Raw genomic sequence first — 18,402 nt, forward strand, 5'->3', positions numbered from 1 at the left:
GGAACAAGGGGGAAGGATGGGTGAGCAAGGATGTGCTTTATCAGATTGTAGATCAACAGACCACCCAGGATATTGTGTACGTTAGGCGGACGGAGCCATCAAGGTTCTCGCAATCTCACTGAGCCACTTCCCACCCGATACCGCCCGTCTCAGCGCCCTGTCCGACTCAACAAACCGTCTAATTCCGGACAGCGCGGCTCCAATGACGCAGAAGTTGCGTGCTTGCTACATCACTTCCATACTCCCCGTTCAAGCGGTCAGAGGGTGGGCTTATTTATGTAGGGAACCCTGGCTCTCTGGCGAGACCTCGTTATTTGTTGCCTCCCCCAGGCCCGGATCGTTGGTTGCCTTTCCGCTTCGCTTCGAGCCGTTACGCACGGGCGGTTATCTCGTGTCTCGGGCTTCCAGGGATTCTAGCAGACAAGGGGAGGTTTGTGTTGGGCTGTTCCTGGTGCATCGTGCAAGGGTCAAATGCCGATACTTGGGACACTTTTTACTTCCTAGTTCCCTCTTTGATATCGACGTAAGGCCGACTTCCCGACCGACTTTCCTTAGTCTCTATTTCCTCCGCCTTTCTACATTTCCATTAGTCAACTGTCAACAAGAACAAGGACAGCAACAACAACAACACCATCACCTCCACTCCCCTGGCACGTTCAAAGCATCACGGACCATGGCTGTCGGGGTGCTGCCCGGCCAGGCGAATGGCTGGCCTCACAAACTGTCCTTTGATTCGGACACAGAAGTCGAGTCCCCGCCTCTCTCCATACCTCCGTCGCCAGTGGATGGTAAGCCAGCACGTTCTTGAAGCCACATGTAAGCACATCTGAGCTGACTTCATGCCAGGATCAGGAGCCTTCCACCGCCCTTTCTTCTCGGAAGTCGTGCCGCTCTGCGACCTGTACACCATCACGCATGTTATCCTTCTTCCCAGTTCTTTGTGCACCTCATACACCCCTTTCCCTTCGCGTAACGTGGTGAGCACCACCAACGGGGTCAATGGCCACCGAGCCAAGCCTGAGTCGAGCAATCAGTTCGCCAGCAATCGGTTCGCCGACACTCTCACGAACCTTGGCCTCGGCTCTGCAGAGTGGGCGTCAACCGGCGTGTCAGTGTTCACCGCCATCCTCCCCTCCACAGATGGTTACGTCAGTCGCGCCGGCTTCCTGCGCCTCCGACTTCAAGATTTCCCGTTCCCAATTTCCAAGATCCGGGAATGTGTAGAGCCGCTCAGGAAGTACACCTCCTGCAAGGTATCCTCTGCATCTGTCAATTCGGAGGACGGCCTGGCCAGCCTCATCGAGCAGGCCGCAGGAGTCATCCAGTGGGCTGATCTGGAGGCTTCCGTCTCCATTCTTGACCTCCAGCGTTACTTGCTAGGGTTGACCCAAGAGCTCCGGGACCGCTTGAACAATGCGCCCTGGCTCACTTCACACCCTATTGCCCGCAAGCGCGTTGCCCTAGTCAGGGGCCGGCCCAACCTCACCGCAGGCGGGCCCGTCTACCGAGCTGCCAAGGCGCTGGGCCTCGACCTGGTCATCGTCGACGAGGAAGGTCACTGGCTGCAAGCGGACACAGACGAGAACAGGATGCACTGTGAGGCATTCCTGGCCACCGATATGACCGAAGACGCGGGGGTCGTGGACCGCATCATCGCCTCCATCACGCGCTACCCGCTCCCCATCCACGGCGTCTTCACGCTCTCCGACAATTTCTTCGTCACCGTCGCCAAGGTCGCCGAAGCCCTCGGCCTCCCCGCCAGCCCCGTCTCAGCGTTCGAAACCTCCGTGGACAAGTACCGCTCCCGCCTTCTGCAAGACAGCCCGGGGCATACAGCGCGCGTGTCGAGCGTCGAGGAACTTCAATCCCTCCTCTTACCATCCTCCTCCTCCTCCTCAACCGATCTTCTGAATAACAACAAACCCGCTTTCACCCCTACATACCCCCTGATTGTAAAGCCAACCAAGGGCTGGTCATCCGAGTGCGTGAGCAAGGTAACATGCCCCGCCGACCTCCCGGCGGCAGTAGCGAAGGCCACGGCGCGCCACGGCAGCGCCGCCGTCATCGAGCCCTTCTTCGACGGCCCCGAAATCGACGTCAACTTTGTCTTGCTCGACGGCCAGGTGCTGTTCTGCGAAATCGCCGACGAGCCGCCCTGTCAGGCCGACGCGCGCGATGCCGGGGTCGATGCGACGTTCAGCCCGGAGGCGCTCACCCTGCCGAGTGCCCTGCCGAGCGAGGAGCAGGTGATTGCGAGGGAGACGCTGAGGGATATTCTCGTGAAGCTTGGGTTTAGGACGGGCGTGTTCCACGTTGAGGCTAGGATGGTGAATTCGAACGTGGAGTATAAGGATCTCGGGGGAGGAGTCGTGGACTTTGTGCCGAAGCAGGAGGAGGGACTGCTGCCGGGAGAGAAGGCGGCGTGCAAACTTGTCGAGATCAACGCCCGCCCGCCCGGGTACCGGGTCAGCGTGCCCTCGCGTCACACGTACGGCGTGGATTTCTTTGCGGCGCACATGCTCGCTGCCGTGGGCGATGCGGAGCGGCTGAGGCTGGCGGCGCGGTCGTTTGACCATGCGTGCGAGGGCAGAACGCGCGGCACGCAGTATTGGTCCAGGCTGGTGTACGTCCCTGCGCCGAAGGAGGGCCGTGTCAGGTGGGCCTCTTCGGGGCTGTCGCCGTGTGAGGAGCTAAAGCGGCGCAGGCCGGATCTGAAGGACAGGATTGTGGTCGCGGTGGATTACTGCGCGCCGGGCGAGAAGGTGACCATGTACACGGACGGGGCCAGGACATATGTCGCGCACTTGTTGGTCTGCAGCCGGGTGAGCAGGAGGGATGCGATTGAGGTGGGCGACGAGGTGTTGAAGGCATTCAAAATCGACATCGAGGGGGACTAGATGGGGGGTAGGGGACAAGGGCGTTACAGGGTGTTGAGAAGGGCTGTCGGTCCATGCTGGCCGTGTTTTTCTTCGGTGGGAAAAAGGTCCTAGGTTGGTTTGTCAGATCCGGCGATATTGTTTAGATACTGTTTGTGTTGCTACCAGGTACCTCCATGTGGCCTTACTCTGTCGTAGTGTTGTAATATACTTAGATCAAGAGAATATCAGTGTCCGGAGAGGCGTCGTTGTTGCACCACCAGTCCAAGTGGCCCGCTACTCTTGAACATACCTAGAGGTGCAGTCCGGTTAACGATATCCCTGGACGCTCACTCTGCCATATTCCTCCTAGGTAGGCTGTAGTTGCTGAGAGATATTCATATAACCCCTAAGTGAGTGAAGGCCGTTAATTGATAATCTGTGAGTCTAGTTAACGGTCTATAATTCAAACTCGTAGTATGTGCAGGACATGTGGACCGAGCTTGGCCGTTAGCTGTAAGCTTTTCACCCTCTTCCTGTCACATGGCGCCAACAAACATGACATGATATTTTTCTAGGTACCTATCAGCCCTCTGCTCATGAGCCCCATGAGCCCATCCCAATTTCTTATTGTCCCATCCCTCAACCAGCCAGCCCATCCGCCAACATGGCATTAATCAACAAACAATGCCTCTCCGCATTGGTCTCGCTCATCTCATTCTCGTAGTTCAGCCCATACGGCCAGATATGGCCCCCGCCACAATTGATCTTCGCACTGGCGCCGTCCCACGACCTCAGCAGCCGCGTCGCGCCCGGCCAGTGTTGTCGGCCGCGCACCGGTCGTTGAAGGCCTGCGTCTGGCCGATGCCCAGTGTGTGCGCCGTCTCGTGCAGCGCCGTGCGCTCCGTCATGTACGCCCGGTTCGACCCGAACCGGATGTTGCCGTTGAAGTTGCCGTCGGCCGTCGCCACCGACGGCACGTACTGCACCGTCAGCGACTTGCTGGCCCGCGGCGCCAGCCGGTTGTACCGCGCCACGGCCTTGCTCATGGCCGCTTCGATGCGTGCGTATGCGTCGGCTTGGTCGGAGGTTGGGTTGGATGCTTTTTGGACGCGGAAGGTGATCGTTGCGGAGCTCAGCGCTGCTCCGTAGGCGCAGAGCAGTGTCAGGATGTCGAGGCGCATGGTCTCTGGGGTGGAAGACGGGTGGACAGGATGCTGGTAAAGTCGCAGTTTCGGTGGCGCTGGTAATTGATAGAGACGTAGTGAGGTAGGTAAACTGTTTTATATACAATGGCTTCCTAACCGGGCTTGAGCTCTGAAATTGATGCTACATATCGCATCATGCATGGCCTTATCATGCGCTTTATTCTATAAGATCGGGTGCCGGATTCGTGGAATTTCACGAGCGGTATCGTTCGTTTAGGCTATTTCCTCCGACTGCCGTGGTGTTGTTCGTTTCAGACACACCTTGGCCTGGGATCATGGGGGTTTGAGCGTGCCATTGCGACGACGTACGGTTGCAGTCGGTAGTCAAGTTCCGGCTGGGCGGCCGTCAGGTGGATTCAATAAGGTATCCTCCAACTTGGGATGAAGTAACTTGAAGTTACCGAAGGCAATATGGTAACGTATCTTATAAGCGAGCGAGACATATAAGCGAGCGAGACATATAAGCGAGCGAGACACTCTCCACCACTCTATAACAACTATCCTCAATTGCAACGCAACAACACTAGGAACCAACTATAATTACATCAGAGACAGCTGAATCAGACCCTTCTGTAACCTCCTGGCACGTACGGGCATTATGGCCAGGCTTGCCGCACACACTACAGCACCGAACCTTCGTACGAGCCCCCCCTACACCACCACTATCCTGCTCCTTTTCTTGCGCCACCTCCCCAACCACGGCCTTCTGGTCCAGTTGATCCTTTGCATCTTGTACTGCAAGCGATCCTCTAAGCTGTACGCGTGTTCTTTTGGCTCTCCGGCGCTTGCTTAGCGCCTCGTTAGCCTTGCGGAGCGAAGACACCTCTGCCTGAAGGAGGGCCACCTGGTGTATTATAGCTATCGTACCCTTGGTAAGCTGGTCTATAGCAGCCAATATCGAAGTTGGGAAGCTATTTTGATGGTTGGCAATACGAGTCTTGATGAGCGTTGACTGTGAGTTGGCTTCTCGAGGGTTGTGTGGCGTCTGGAATACCTAAGGTTGTAGTGTGCTGGCCCGCGAGTTCAGGGGCGTTGGTGTACGGAGCTTTACATCCAGCTTAGATAGTACCTTCTCTTGATCGTACGGTATAAGGCCAGCACCTGCAAAGCCACCCTGGATATTCTTCCCCGTTATCGAGGCGAAGAAGGCCTCGCGGAAGCTGCAAAGGAACTCGAGCTTGCTCACGTGGTTGATATGTGCGCGCATTAAGTCCTCAACCTGGCGACCGTACGCCTGCTTCAGTAGCCTAAAGCAGCTAATATCGAGTGGCTGGAGGAGGTGCGAGGAATGCGGAGGCATATAAAGCGTGATGATGTTGTTCTGCTGGCAATAGAGCTCGAATTCGGTCGAGTGGTGGCTGTCGTGGCCGTCGAGGATCAACAGCCGGTACTTGCCCTTTGCCCGGGGCGCTGTATAGTAGTCGAAGTGCTTGATCCAATCCAGGCCTACGGCATTAGTCGTCCAGCCGTTGTCGGTAGTTGCGATACGCCAGTCGGCTGGGAGGTTGCACTCGGTATACCAGTTAGCGAGGTGGTACTGTGCGGCCAAGATGATGAACGGAGGGATGGCCTAGCCAAGAGCATTGACTCCCTGGATCACCGTTGCCCACTCGCGGTTGCCAGGCTGGGCCAGCTTTACCTTGCTACGGCCATCAGAGGTTGTAACCACCATGCCCGCGAAGATGATGCCCATCATAAACCCAGTCTCGTCGAAGTTATAGATATCGTCATCTACAATACCGTACTTGGCCTTGGTATTCCGTACAAGTGCAAACCACTCGCCAATGACCTCTGGATCCTCGCACTTAGCCCTCTGGTAGTCATATCGACGCGACCAACGTGTACGGAGGGCTGGCTGGCGTTTGACGAAGTTATGGGCCCAGAGCTTGCCGACAGGGGGCGCGTCGCGTATACGTAGCAGTTGGTTGGCCATATCTTCTACACCACGGAGTCTTGGTGGAAAAGCTCGCTCGGATAACTCAATTATATACTGAATAAGAGCCTTCTCTTCTAGATCGGTGAGCTTCCGCGAGTTAGCTGGAAGATCGTGTCGTACAGCTCGGCCGGTACGTCGGTGGCCGAGGGTTGAAACTGGTACGTTATAGAGCTTGGCCGCGGCTCGGAGGCTCAGTTTCGTGTCATTTTGAAGAGCTTGAAGGGCCAAGATTACCCTGGCTTCCTTTGAAGCGGAAGACATTCTTGGTTATAGGAAAAACGCGCTGTTGGGGGTGGTTGAAGAAGGACGCGTCGTGCCAAGAACTTAGTGTCTCGCTCGCTTATATGTCTCGCTCGCTTATAAGATACGTTATACTTCTAACTAATAGCAGGAAAGTGCCAAAACAGATTCACCCAACGCCGTCTACAGTACTCTAAGCCCCGCCGTCTAACCCATCCACATGTTAAGTAAGCAACACACCGTCTATGCCTCCATCCAGACCAAACCCCTCCCCTCCCCTCCTTCTACCGCCCTCTCACAGCTTGGCCTTGAGCATGATAAACAGCGCCTCGGCCCTCGCCAACACGGCCCCATCCTCCCCCTGCACCTCGCCCTCCATCCAGTACTTCCTCCCCTCGTTCCTCACCAGCCTGGCCGTCACCATCAGCACGCTGGCCCTCTCCTCCGTCCCCGCGGGGACGGGCTTCTCGAACCGCGTGTTCAGGTAGCCCGTCATGACGGGGATGTCGACCAGCAGCCGGTGCGCCTTGTTCACCGCGAAGGTCTGGCCCATGACCTCGTCCAGCAGCGTCACCACCAGCCCGCCGTGGCAGATGCTCGGCCAGCCGCTCACCATCGGGCCCAGGGCGACGAACGACTTGATTTCGCGGATGAGGGTGCTGGTGCTGGCGCTGGTATTATTACTAGTACTTGTTGCGTCTGGTTGTGTAGGGGTTGAGGTGGAAGATGCTTGTGGTGGTGGTGGTGAGTAGAAGGTGATGTAGGCCGGAATCGCCTCCGCCGAGTTGAGCGTGCGCGAGATGAGCGTGTCGCCCGCGTGGAGGGGTTTGAGGCACCGCGACTGGGCCTGGTCGATGACGAGGCCCGGTTGTGACAAGTGTGCGGCGCACCAGGGAATGGACCGGAAGTAGGATATTTGCGCCGCGGCGGCGCGGGCGCTGGCTTGCTGCAGGTCCATCGTGGTGGTGGTTTTGAGGGCCGAAGGCAGTTGTTTTGAGAGGGACCGTAGGGAGGCCATGACTTGAGGAGAGGTTGAACTCTTGGGGGTGAGATGAATTGGTTTTATGAGGAGCCTTGAGACAGCCAGGATACCTTACCGACTGCAGAAAAAGAAAAAAAAAAAGCTCGTAACGAGGACGCATGTGAAGGTACCTAGACGCTGGGGGGTTGTGGGACTTGAAGCTAGGTGCCGTGGAATGAATGCCGAGCCCGCAGTCCCACGGCGCTCCACTGCCGCCGGTGCGAATGCCGGAGGCCGAGGCAGGTTAGTTATGCAAGGGTGGGGAGCGCAGGGCGGTTACCCTGTTGATCACCAACGTCGGGACGAACTCATGGGTTGCAGCAGCGAAACCACGTCAAGCATCCAGCATCAGTGTATCTCTTGATAGTGAGAAGATGAGTGTGGAAAGAGAGAAAACAGCATCTGTTGTATTGACTAGGTATTGAGAGGTAGGTTAATAAGGAACAGCACACTGGCCGTTCATAGTGCCTGAGGTAGCCCATATCTGAAGGGTTCTTATTAGCAAGAAATCGCTGTTCTACCTTTGGCGCCATTCCCGAAAAGAGGTAGAGGTCGACAGATCTTGTTTATCTCCCAACTAAAGACAGATCTAGAGCATTTCTATTCTAGTGATTAACGTCGTCTCGCGACTCTAGCTTTCTACCACATTACAACACCTGGCTTATCTCAACCAGTCCCGAAATACCGCAGTTGCCCGTTCACTTGTTCAGCCCAACGGAAAGCGTCCAATGGCGCCGTCCTCCCCGCCATCAAACAGCGAATTCGTGCCGTCCAACGCAGCAAAATGCTCCGCGTACTGCATCCCCTTCCTCCGCTCAGCCTCGACCCGCCTCCAATCCCACTCGCCCTCCTCATCCAAGTCACCCAAATCCTCCGGCGTCCCCGTGCCCGTCTCCCCTCCCGTCCACCCGTCGCCAGGCCTCTCGGGCAGCAAGCCAGCCGCTTCAATGACCAGCGCAGGATGCACCGTAAACCGCCCCAGCTTGAAGACATACTTGCTGACGGCCGTGGCGATGACATACTTGCTAAAGTCCTCGCCGTCCACCGGCAGCTCCTCCTCCCCCCCCGTGATGCTGCTACTGCCGTCCGCCTCCTTCTTCTTCTTCAGCAGCACGCGGCTCCGCGTGGGGCCCATGCGCCGGCCGTCCCAGCTCGTCGGTCGCACCTTGCCCTTGACCACGAAGTGCGTCACCAGGTACACCCACTTGCGGTCCCACGACAGGATGCGGCTCCACATCTCGTAGCCCTGCAGCGGGGCGATCTCCTTGCGGAAGCTGCAGAACACGGCGCCCAGCCCGATGCCGAAGCTGCCCTGGACCAGGTTCCCTTGCTTGTCGCGCACGCGCTGGTGCGTCGCGTTGTCGCCGATGATGTGCATCCCCGGCCCCAGCAGGTGGACGGCCAGGTGGGAGCGGCTGACGTCCAGGTCGGCGAAGTAGGTCGAGTTGCTCTTGTGGATGTTGTAGTCGGTCTCGAGCAGCGAGGTGCGCGACGACGTGACGCTGTAGTGGAAGAGCGCGCGCGGCGGGAGCGTCTTGGGCCGCCGCAGGAAGTGGTAGATGAAGGAGTGGAAGACGCGGACCTAGTTTTGATTAGTTCACGGTTGTGGTGGCATACGATGTTAAGTGTGTAAGCGCGAGGGGCTGGGAACACCTTACCGTCCATGCCAGGGGCAAACTCTTCCAGTTCAGCACGAGGAAGAACACCAACAGGATCCGGCTTGTGCGCCCGGGCCCGGTCAGGAAGTGCGTCAGGACGGTGCGCCAGTCGACGTAGAGCGCGCGGTGGCCGGCGTACGCGACCGCCGCGGCGCTCATCGGCAGGAACACCGGGTAGAAGAGGGCGAGCGTGCCGACAGCCATCTCGTCAGCTCCTTTTGCTGACGAGCGAGTCGCAATCAGGTTGGAAGTGTGTGTAGACAACAAGCCTCCGCTCAGCTCAGCTCAGCTCAGCTCTTCTTCTCGTCCCCTTCCGCAGCACGGGGCGCAAAGAATGTGTAAACGCGATTCCGCAGGGCGGCCAGCAATAGCGCAGCGACGACGGCGGCCCAGAGGACAACGCTCCGACCGATGCAGAAGAGCGTGCTGCCGCACTTGGCTACAAGGAACGACGAGGTGCTGCGGGCGTCTGCGACCGACAGAGGCATCGCGCCGGATGGGGACCGGGGGCACCCTTTTTTAGTTATCTGGACATTTTCTGTTGAGGCTGAGTGGGTTGGATCGCGGTGGGGAGGGTCTCAGGGGATCCGAGTCCGAGTGCTAGGTGGTTCAGGCACCGAGTGACCGAGCCAAGCACGCCAAGTTTCTGGAACACCGCGCTGGAAAGCTGATTGTGAGCGGGGCGGCGCCTTGTCAGCGCGAACTGTCCAATCCGAGCTGTTAGGTGCGTGGGGGCTGAGCCGAGGCTCGGATTTCGCTGCAGCTCCGGGCCCGATCGCCGTTCGTTTTTGCTGATGACGTTAGAATTTGTTGGGGAGTTTTGCGCGATGAGGTTGCACTTCAGCCGCTGACATGTGAAAGCCTCTTATTTCGAGAAGATACTGCCAATGGCTACTACCTAGCGAGTTAATAACGAAGGCGCTAGTGAAGACACCGGGTTGGCACTAGCAAGGTCGCCGGGCTTTATTAAGGTTCTCTTTAGGTCGCGCCTGTGGGTAGGTGCGAAGTGGGTTAGGGTTGTCGCTGGCGCAACCTAACGACTGTAAACAAACCCCTGAATTCCGCAGCTCCCACTTCCTCATATCGCTCATAGAGCACTCGTACAGCCAGAAGTATCTCGAATCAGCTCCTGCAAAGCACAACGGTGTATTTATTCTTCTATGCAGTCGGGATACTGGAAGAGCGTATGGGATGACCTCAGAGCATTACAACTTTTGGAGTGTAGTGTTGTCCAAAATTATGCAAAGGCCATTTCCCATATCATAGGCCATGCTGTCCTATGACTCCTATGATGGTAGTCAGGAGGTACTACAAACTTAGCCGTGCCAACACGGACGGGACAGTATCTGCTTGAGTATTGGAAAGGCATGTCCTGAACTCCTAATGCAATATCCATCCCGCTAGGAGTACCCGAGCTCCTTGGCAATATGTCACGATGGAGGGCGCTGGTAAGGCGGCTTTGGTGCAAGGCGAGATATCGGTGTTTCTCAACAGGGAAGTCCCAATTGGGCCTTGTCAGTATCGCACAGATTTCTGATCTCTAGTTTCCCCCGGTCTGATTATTATGCTGATGTTCCGTACTCGATAATGGACAGCCTGGACGTAGATGGCTTGCCTTGGCCTGCTTCTTCTTGATTACCGAAGGCAGGTAACGATCAGCTCCGCCGTCATATTGCCCTAGCGCATAGGGTTGGTCAATTGAACACGAAGGATATAGAAGCGAGATGGCTTTCCCGCTGCACGATCCTGGCGCTAAGACGAAGGCTTGGGGTACTAGCACCGTTTGCGCAACCGACATGCTACATGCCGTACGCGCATGGGAAGACCATTCTAGAGTGATCCGCGTGGTTGGACCTCTGAGCCTCCTTTGCCTTGTGTCTCTTTCACTACCTAGGTAGGATACTCAGCAGAGCACGAGCTTGACTCGAGCACACTAGAACCGAGCTTCCACTGAGCCGCTTCTTATTGCGAGGCACACGGTCAGCCATGGTCTAACCCTGCTCACCGCCACATCTTCAGCAGAGTACGGCTGTCACAAGAGCAGTGCAAACAACGGCCACGGACATTGGGGAGTGATAGCTCTCACAGTACGACACAGTGGCCAAACTACATCAGTCCAGCCTTGCCGGCATCAGGATGAATGCCACAGCCAAACATCCACGTCAACCCAACCTCTTTAGCATGCCTAAGCAAGACTTTTCGAGACTCCAAAAGTCACAACGCCACCAAGCCAGCAAACTACAACAGCACATCCCGCGAGTCCTCAAATCCCACGAAGCTAGCAAGACGCCACACACCACCGACCGACCAACGGTAGCCAATATCAAGCAAACAATAGCCGCGCCTGTCTCCTATCGTGTAGGTACTTACTACATAGGTACTCTGTGTGGCCCCACCAGGTCGCCCGTGTTACCTGGGTAGAGTATGAGATGGCTACCAGAAGGTGTGAACATGAACTAGACTTGCCCCCTAATCCTGATCTTTTCGGCAGTGAGGGTGTCAGTCTTCTGATCCAGAGAAGACCCGATTGGGGTTGTAGCTGATAAAGTCATGGGAAGAGGGAAGAGGAAGTGAAGTGTGAGAACCATCCTCACGAGTCGTGAACCCTTCCGCCAGCTACTCAACAAGACGACCTGCTCCCCACCACGTAGTGCACCTTACCGCTTCCACATACCAGTTGGGCTCTGCAGTGGGCTCCTTCAGAGCCGCGCGGTCGGTTTTGACGCATGGGCTTGCCTGAAGGATTGTCTCTGTATTGGGAGTCGACCAGCTTTCTCGCCGATATGCCCTTTCCAGAGCGTCTAGAATCAGTACGATATTACGCGACATCTTCATGACATCGTTCGTTACCCATAGGCCAGATCACCCGCGCCGTCTGGATTTACCCTTGTCCCTCAGCCTTCTTCACTGGTACCTTCACATGTACTTGTACATACATAGAGGTAGGTTTGTCCCGAGGATTCCAACTGCATGGAACCCAAGCCCGTGGGAATCAACCAAGCCCGCTTGTCAACGAACGAGGATCACGCCTGGCCTGCAAGCCTAAGCCAACCGCAGCACACTCCTCTTCATAGGCTTTTGTTTGGGTCATGATAGGATACCGTCCAATGGGATCCACCTAGTGCAAGCTGTTGGCACACAGAGACTCCTACGGTCATGGTCCTGGACCCAATGCGAGCGACGTGGCTCATGAATCTGTGGCTCTTTCCAGAGAAGAGGATTGCATTAGTCCTGGCTGTTGGAGCTAGAGCCGGCCGTATCGACCGGCGGACACGGCAAATCAGACGCTGGAGAAGCAACTTGTCATGTGAGGAAGAGCTTGCTGTTGGCTGTGCTGCCTCGGGTATTCAGTAATCCGGCCGGTCGGCGGTCAGAGAGAATCTGAGTGAACAAAGCAAACATTCCGGAACTCCAACTTCCCGCTGTGCTGTCCGTGTGAAGGAGCACAGGGCTTGCCGGGAAGGTCGGCTAATCCGGCCACGACAGTTCGATAGTCGCGCCAATGGGCCAATCCCTAGCTTCACCTGCCGCAAAGCTGCATGTTAAGTTGCTTTTCCAATGCAGACCTGGAAGTGAGAAGTGAGAACGTCCCCCTTTCGGCTCGAGAAACATCCGGACAGCAAAGGGGATTCGATAGCCGCGACCACGCGCAGCAAACGCGCATATGGGACAGCTAGGAAGGCCAAGACATCTTTTTTCTTGCCCGCGGCGGAGCTTGTTTGTTTGTTGCGGTTATTCGGCAATCCTCGTTTATCTCGGTGAATGAGGAGAAGGCAAAAAAGCCCGAGAGGAGCTGCAGCTGCAGCTAACACGCTTCTAAGCGCCGGATGCACCGCTTCGCCTCTGTCCCCATTGGCCGGACTTGCGCCACCTCATTCGTACAGGGAATCCGCACATGATGCCGACATTGCAATATTGACTGCCCGTTGCTGCTGACCACCGATGCCAGATCCCGTTGCGAGCGTTACACTGCGTGGAGAGGGGGACTTCTGTGAGGTAGGTAATCCCGCACTGCGCGAAGCCGGCCTGGGCGGAAAGATGCTGGTGTCAAGAGCAGCACTGTGCGCGAAGCAGCGTGCTTTGTTTGCTTCTGTAGTCCTGGACTCCGGAGACAGTCCCGCTTGTCAGATTGGAAGATGTCGCCCTGCTGGCAGAATCCTAGCGTGTGCATCGAAGTCGAGTATCCGAGAGCGTTGTACTGTAAGTTACCTTGTGGTCTCGCAACTGTTCCCGGATCGCTGCCGGTTCGCGGCACGGGTCAGGAATCCAAGCTAGCGGTGGTCGGTAGCGGTGGTAGGAGTCGCATCCCTTCAGATGAGGTCAGTGCGCCCGTGTGAGTTCGGGATGCTCCTCCCTGCTCGTAGGAGGAATCTCGAAGTCGGATTTCTAAGATTCTCTAATCAGGAGGTGTTGCATTCAGCCGGTGAACGTGATGACTCTCTGAGCTTGAAGAGGTCCGTGCAACACGTTGCCAGGGGCTCTCGACCTCAAACGCGGGCGAACTACTAGGATATGAAACGTTGAAACGAAACAAAATAGTTGGCTAAATCGAGAAGAATGTTTCGACAATGCTTGCGATGCTCAATCCCAACGACTATGACACCAGCTTCCCGGAACCCGTCTCGGTTGGTATCGTATCGCGCAGGGCTTGAGCAGGGTTGAGGCGTAAGTGCCCCGGAGGTCTGGATGTATCTAGGGCAAGGTTTCTCCCAGCAACAGTTGGTAAAACAGGCGCAGTTGTCGCGGGTCACGCGAAAGGTCAACCGGTCGATCTCTGCCACGTGCAGAGCCTTGCTGGAGCCCGCAGATCGTGATGGCGGGGAATTTTTGGTTTTTACTGTAGTACATGTAGTTTCTGGAAGGGTGGAAAGGCCAACGGTCTGAGCGTTGGCGGCGACGGCGTTTCGTCAAGTTAGCTATTTCGGGCAGTGGCAGCGATGGCCAGAGATCTCGGGAGACTGTCAGTTCAACCAACGGAGTGCTCCCGGAGCCTCGCCCGCGGCGTACCGTAGCGAGCGTAATTCGGACGGTCTTCCACAACACAGGGCTTCCAGGTTGTCTCGTTTCATCCATGGATGTGTGCTCGCTCCATCGCTGCTGCACCTCAGAGCGATGCGTCACTGAGAAAGGATCGCATCCGTGAGACTATCACACGAAGACCATTATCTAGCACGCACATAAGATGTTTCAAGATCTGAGTTGGGTGCGTCTTCGCCCAGGAGGTTGCAAAAGAGGATGAAATTTCACGAGTGAGTGAGCTAAGTTTCGAGTGTTCCCTTCCTGCAAAGCTCGACTCCTGTCAGCAGCACGGGCCACAGGACCTGCGTCTTCCCAGTTCCCAGGGCAATTGATGAATTGCGCAGGCGCAACAGGCTTGCTCAGAGATGACCTACAAATCCCCGGCCGTCCGAACTCTCAGATGGTGATCCCCCGCAGCGGAATCGTCCGCCCGCGTTTCATAGCCTTGGAAACCTGTAACGTTTGTGCCCTCCTCCACGGGGTAGATACATACCTTACTGCATAGATAACCCAAGGTTCCTAGTCGACAATGACTCCGATCGCAAAGGTAGCGAGGATCCATGGCGAATAGCTTAGCTTCTAGGTAATTAGTTACTGTCTAGGTAACCTTCCTGTGTAGGTCTATGGGCCAGTCGAGCCGGTAAAATGCTCCCGGAGAATGAGTAAGGTACGCCAAGCGGCCAAGCCAGATAAAGTTAGCCCCGCGAATTTACATACCAGGTAGTTAAATAAACATCCATGTCAAATTGTCAATCCGATGGTTCCTTCATCCGCTCGAGCCCCCTCCCAAACCTCCGGTCAAGCTCACAGCACGAAGGCACCAACGGCACGAACCCGACACTCGGATGCCCCATGCAGGATTATACAAACCTCTGCAGCGGCGTCTTCGAGGCTGACGTCTCAAAATGCTGCATGTTGGTGGTTGGGAAGCTGCCCTGCGTGCCATGAGAACCGCAGCACAACCTTCAAGGCCATACATTTGATACACGCGTACATCGGGACTCGGCAAACAGCAAGGCATATTTGAAAGCTAAAATGCTTCTGATATTCTCACAGTACACCACCGCCGTCCTTAACCGCAAAGCCAAGTCCCCTCATTTTGCTTGCCGCACGCTGGCAGCCGCTCCAAGCCCTCAACGGCCTAGCGAGGCCCGTCGTTGCGGCCAAGCGCCTGCAGAGTAACCCTATGGCAGCTTGACCAGAGATCGAATTTGCCCCGCCTTCTCGGTCCCGTCCAGGTTGTCCCAAGATATCCCAAAGCATATCGGTATTAACACGGAGTAGTAGGTAAACAACCCGCGGTCGGATAATTCATTGGCATCTGGAGCTGGGTGTACGGCCACTCGTTCAAAGCCGGTGCAATCTCCATCCCGTCCAGGCGAGGCAGCATAGGTGCAGCGCTGCCATCTCCGCTTCCATAGCCTCCCCACAGGAGGAGCGAAGCTACAATGTTTCCCCCTTTGTCTTCTAAACGAGTGCGTCCCGGGGCATGCCAGTAGACGAGAAGGACACTGCCTGCTGCGGATGTCTTGTACACTACATGCACCCGACTCACATACACAGTACAGGCGGGGGTCTCTGGCTTGCAGGTTACAGTATTGGGAACCCCTGCGAGACCATCCCTCGTCCCATCCACGATCCCACCCACACTTCCAGGCCCCTACTCGAGAAGACCCTTGCAAGTTGCAACTCCTAGTGCTGTGGGTCTCGCGCCTTAATCTGAACGACTTCCTCCTGCCGCCCGGACCCCTGCTTTCGCCAGCCAACGGGGAGGCTTCAGCCGATCATGGCCCGGGGGTACGTACCGTATGTATCCGTGCCACTCCCGTGCCCTGCGTGACTTTTCCGCCTAGAGCTTTACATACTTCGTTGTTGCTTGGTCTCTATCGTCTGCGGTTTCCGCCGTTGAAGCGCATTTTTCGTTCTTGGCTGCAGACGGTCTGCCTGTTCCAAGCCAGTGCTTGCGTCACGCTTCCATGTTCGTTCGTAGAGAGGTACTTACATGGCAAACAGGGGTGGTGTTCCTGTGAGCTGAGACCTCCTCGTCTCGAGCCTCAAAGTCGCTCCTTCCTGCAGGATGTAGAGGTACTAGTCGTACAAGAGCAACCCTGTCAGTTGTTCTCGACTTTCCCTTTGTCCCTTGCGCCTTCCTCCTGCCTCTTCTTCTCCTCATCCGAATCCGGCGTGGAGTAGGCTTCCGGAAGCCACAAGCTATCTAACCTCTTTGGAACCGACTCTCAACCACGAGTCGGTCTGGAAGATTTAAGAACTCGTTCATCCCGCGGCTTCACCTCGAAACTGCCCACTCAAGCCGGTCTTCCAAGTCTTACATTGCGTCTCCTTTCTTCCTGGTCATCTTTTCTCTCTCTTTCCTACCTTTGACAGGATCACCTTCGGGTTCAAGGGTCTCAACTTTCAGTCTCGTACTTCCAGATATCTTGTCTTCGTTCTTTGCACTGCGATCCATCAGCCATCATGGTTTCCGCTACCTCGTTTCTCCTCGCCACATTGGCGGCAGTGGTCTCCGCTGCTCCCACCTGCAAACAGGATGCCACGCCCACTCTCCCCCAGGTCGGCGGGGGTAAGTCTGTCACTGGTCCGGGCCTGAGATTTTCGATTAACTGGTCATAGGCACCGAACTTCCTGCCCCGGCTGCCAGCTTCGTTGTCAAGAAGATTGCCATCGGTCATGGCATTCAGAACTACAGTTGCGCAGACGCCACCGCTACCAGCGTGGCAACTGGCGCCCTCGCCGTCCTTTACGACGCCACGAGCTTTTACCCGGGAACTAAGAAGACCGGCATCAGCAAGCAAGTCTGGGACAATCTGCCGTCGACTGTCCTCAGGCGTACGGAGATACCGCTCAACATACAATACGGATCTCAGTACGGTGCCGACCCGGCGAACCCATTCCCGGACCCGGCAGACCTGACCTGCCCGGACGTGCCTACCGTCAAATTCCTCGGCCACCACTACTTCAGCTCCGCCGGCGTGCCCACCTTCGACCTGAGCGCCGCATCGCTGAAGGCGAGTGTCAAGAAGCTCGATGGCATCAACGCGCCCAGCAACGCCGACAAGGGCATAACCGACTCCGGCGCCGTGCAGTGGCTGCAGCTTGGGGACAACGGCAGCGGAGAATCACAGGGCGTGAGTTTGGTCTACCGCGTCGTCACGGCTGGCGGCGCCGCCCAGGCTTGCTCTGTCTCTGGCGCCGGTGTGCAGAGCGTGCCCTACACGGCCTACTACTGGTTCTACGGGTGAACGCGTCAGTGGGCGCTCTGGGTTTGAAGCGGCGTGGACGAAGCACATGGTCCTTATTTCCGCGGCACACATGGGTTGGCGTCCGACCACCGAAAATGGTCTGGGGAGGGTAACGGACGGGATGGACGCGGCCAAGGGGCGGCACCTGTCGGAGGGAAGCCGTCAGGCTTATTTTTATCCGGCCAACCAAAGCCACTCCCGCCTCTTCCGTACTACCTACCTAACTCATCTCATCGCTGTGCAACATGACACCTCCCTTCTTCTTCTCATAAAACACAGAGGCCTGGCACACCTCTTCTCTTCTTCATTCATCCTCTTTACACCGTCACATGCGACATTTGCATCGGATCAATTTTCTGCTTCCGCTTATGGGATTGGCTCTGGCTTTGAGTGTGCATTTCTTTCTATTCTAATCCGGTCCGGATCGGATATATACCCTCTATCACATCTACGGGGCAAAAGTAATTTCAGTCGGAGGTCAATGGGCTCGGGCAGGAGTTTCTGGGACGCGCGGTTGCTATTACCTATATAGAGGGTTCTTACGGACAATCCCAAGCTGCATTGCCGTTCTTGACGTGGCTTCAAGGCACCCCCGTACCAAGGCGGTCTATCCTCTCTTCGCGAACCATCGTGATGATAATTCTTCCACAGCGGCCTGCAATGCGTGGCGTGTACTGCCAATAACGCTCAGAATCTCATCCGCTACCTTACCTTACCACCGAGCTTGTCATTGTGTTTCAGGCTTCTCATCCAGAATTCCACCCCACCCCCCCCGGGTCGTGCGTGCCAGGAGCCCCCACCGGGCATCTGGTCATGTGCCTTGTACTGGAAGTGTTCAAGCTCCCCTACCATTTCCCTCGGCTGCAAAAAGCAGAAGTAGGCAGTCAATCTCACCAAAGGAAATTTCATGAATACCAGTGTTACAGCAACACCACCCCTCCCCCCTTCTCTTTCCGCCCTCCGTTCCCCTTCCAGTCCCCGTTCCCTAAGCTCCTCCGAACTACATGTCCAATCCACTCAGTGAGTGTGCTCCGATCTCCGCTATTCATTTCAAATTAGGTACCCTGGAGGGTGCCCAGTTTCCGTAGGTCACGTCCTGCGTCAGCTGGTGTGTATGATGTTTCACAGAGTCTTATCCATTGAGTATGCACCCATAGAACCTGCGCCTACCAATACCAAATCTTCTCTTCTCGATCCCTTTTTGT

General features: G+C 56.3%; 5 protein-coding genes across 5 annotated transcripts; 2 read left to right on the plus strand and 3 right to left on the minus strand.

Moving 5' to 3' along the window:
• Positions 1–673: 673 nt before the first annotated feature.
• B0T15DRAFT_508388 (uncharacterized protein) lies at positions 674–2,897 on the plus strand (the record flags this gene model as incomplete). The annotated part of the gene is made up of 2 exons (XM_062867717.1): positions 674–788; positions 847–2,897. The coding sequence occupies 2 exons, from the start codon at positions 674–676 to the stop codon at positions 2,895–2,897; spliced, it is 2,166 nt and encodes a 721-aa protein (XP_062723643.1).
• A 383-nt stretch (positions 2,898–3,280) lies between these two features.
• B0T15DRAFT_565311 (uncharacterized protein) lies at positions 3,281–4,039 on the minus strand (the record flags this gene model as incomplete). Its single annotated transcript, XM_062870668.1, has 2 exons — positions 3,281–3,648; positions 3,693–4,039. The coding sequence occupies 2 exons, from the start codon at positions 4,037–4,039 to the stop codon at positions 3,498–3,500; spliced, it is 498 nt and encodes a 165-aa protein (XP_062723644.1). The 3' UTR covers positions 3,281–3,497.
• A 2,296-nt stretch (positions 4,040–6,335) lies between these two features.
• B0T15DRAFT_522832 (HotDog domain-containing protein) lies at positions 6,336–7,432 on the minus strand. The gene has a single exon (XM_062868651.1). The coding sequence runs from the start codon at positions 7,255–7,257 to the stop codon at positions 6,535–6,537; it is 723 nt and encodes a 240-aa protein (XP_062723645.1). The 5' UTR covers positions 7,258–7,432; the 3' UTR covers positions 6,336–6,534.
• Positions 7,433–7,770: 338 nt separating this feature from the next.
• On the minus strand, positions 7,771–9,547 carry B0T15DRAFT_409956 (uncharacterized protein). The gene is made up of 2 exons (XM_062865365.1): positions 8,919–9,547; positions 7,771–8,842 (listed from the first exon to the last, which is right to left on the minus strand). Exons 1-2 carry the CDS (start codon positions 9,120–9,122, stop codon positions 7,967–7,969), a joined length of 1,080 nt encoding a protein of 359 aa, XP_062723646.1. The 5' UTR covers positions 9,123–9,547; the 3' UTR covers positions 7,771–7,966.
• Positions 9,548–16,412: 6,865 nt separating this feature from the next.
• Positions 16,413–17,197, plus strand: B0T15DRAFT_392862 (uncharacterized protein; the record flags this gene model as incomplete). Its single annotated transcript, XM_062864664.1, has 2 exons — positions 16,413–16,518; positions 16,569–17,197. The coding sequence occupies 2 exons, from the start codon at positions 16,413–16,415 to the stop codon at positions 17,195–17,197; spliced, it is 735 nt and encodes a 244-aa protein (XP_062723647.1).
• Between the last annotated feature and the right edge of the window lie 1,205 nt (positions 17,198–18,402).

Source organism: Chaetomium strumarium (assembly GCF_033439665.1).
Source record: "Chaetomium strumarium strain CBS 333.67 chromosome Unknown B0T15scaffold_2, whole genome shotgun sequence".
In the NCBI taxonomy this organism is placed as follows: domain Eukaryota; kingdom Fungi; phylum Ascomycota; class Sordariomycetes; order Sordariales; family Chaetomiaceae; genus Chaetomium; species Chaetomium strumarium.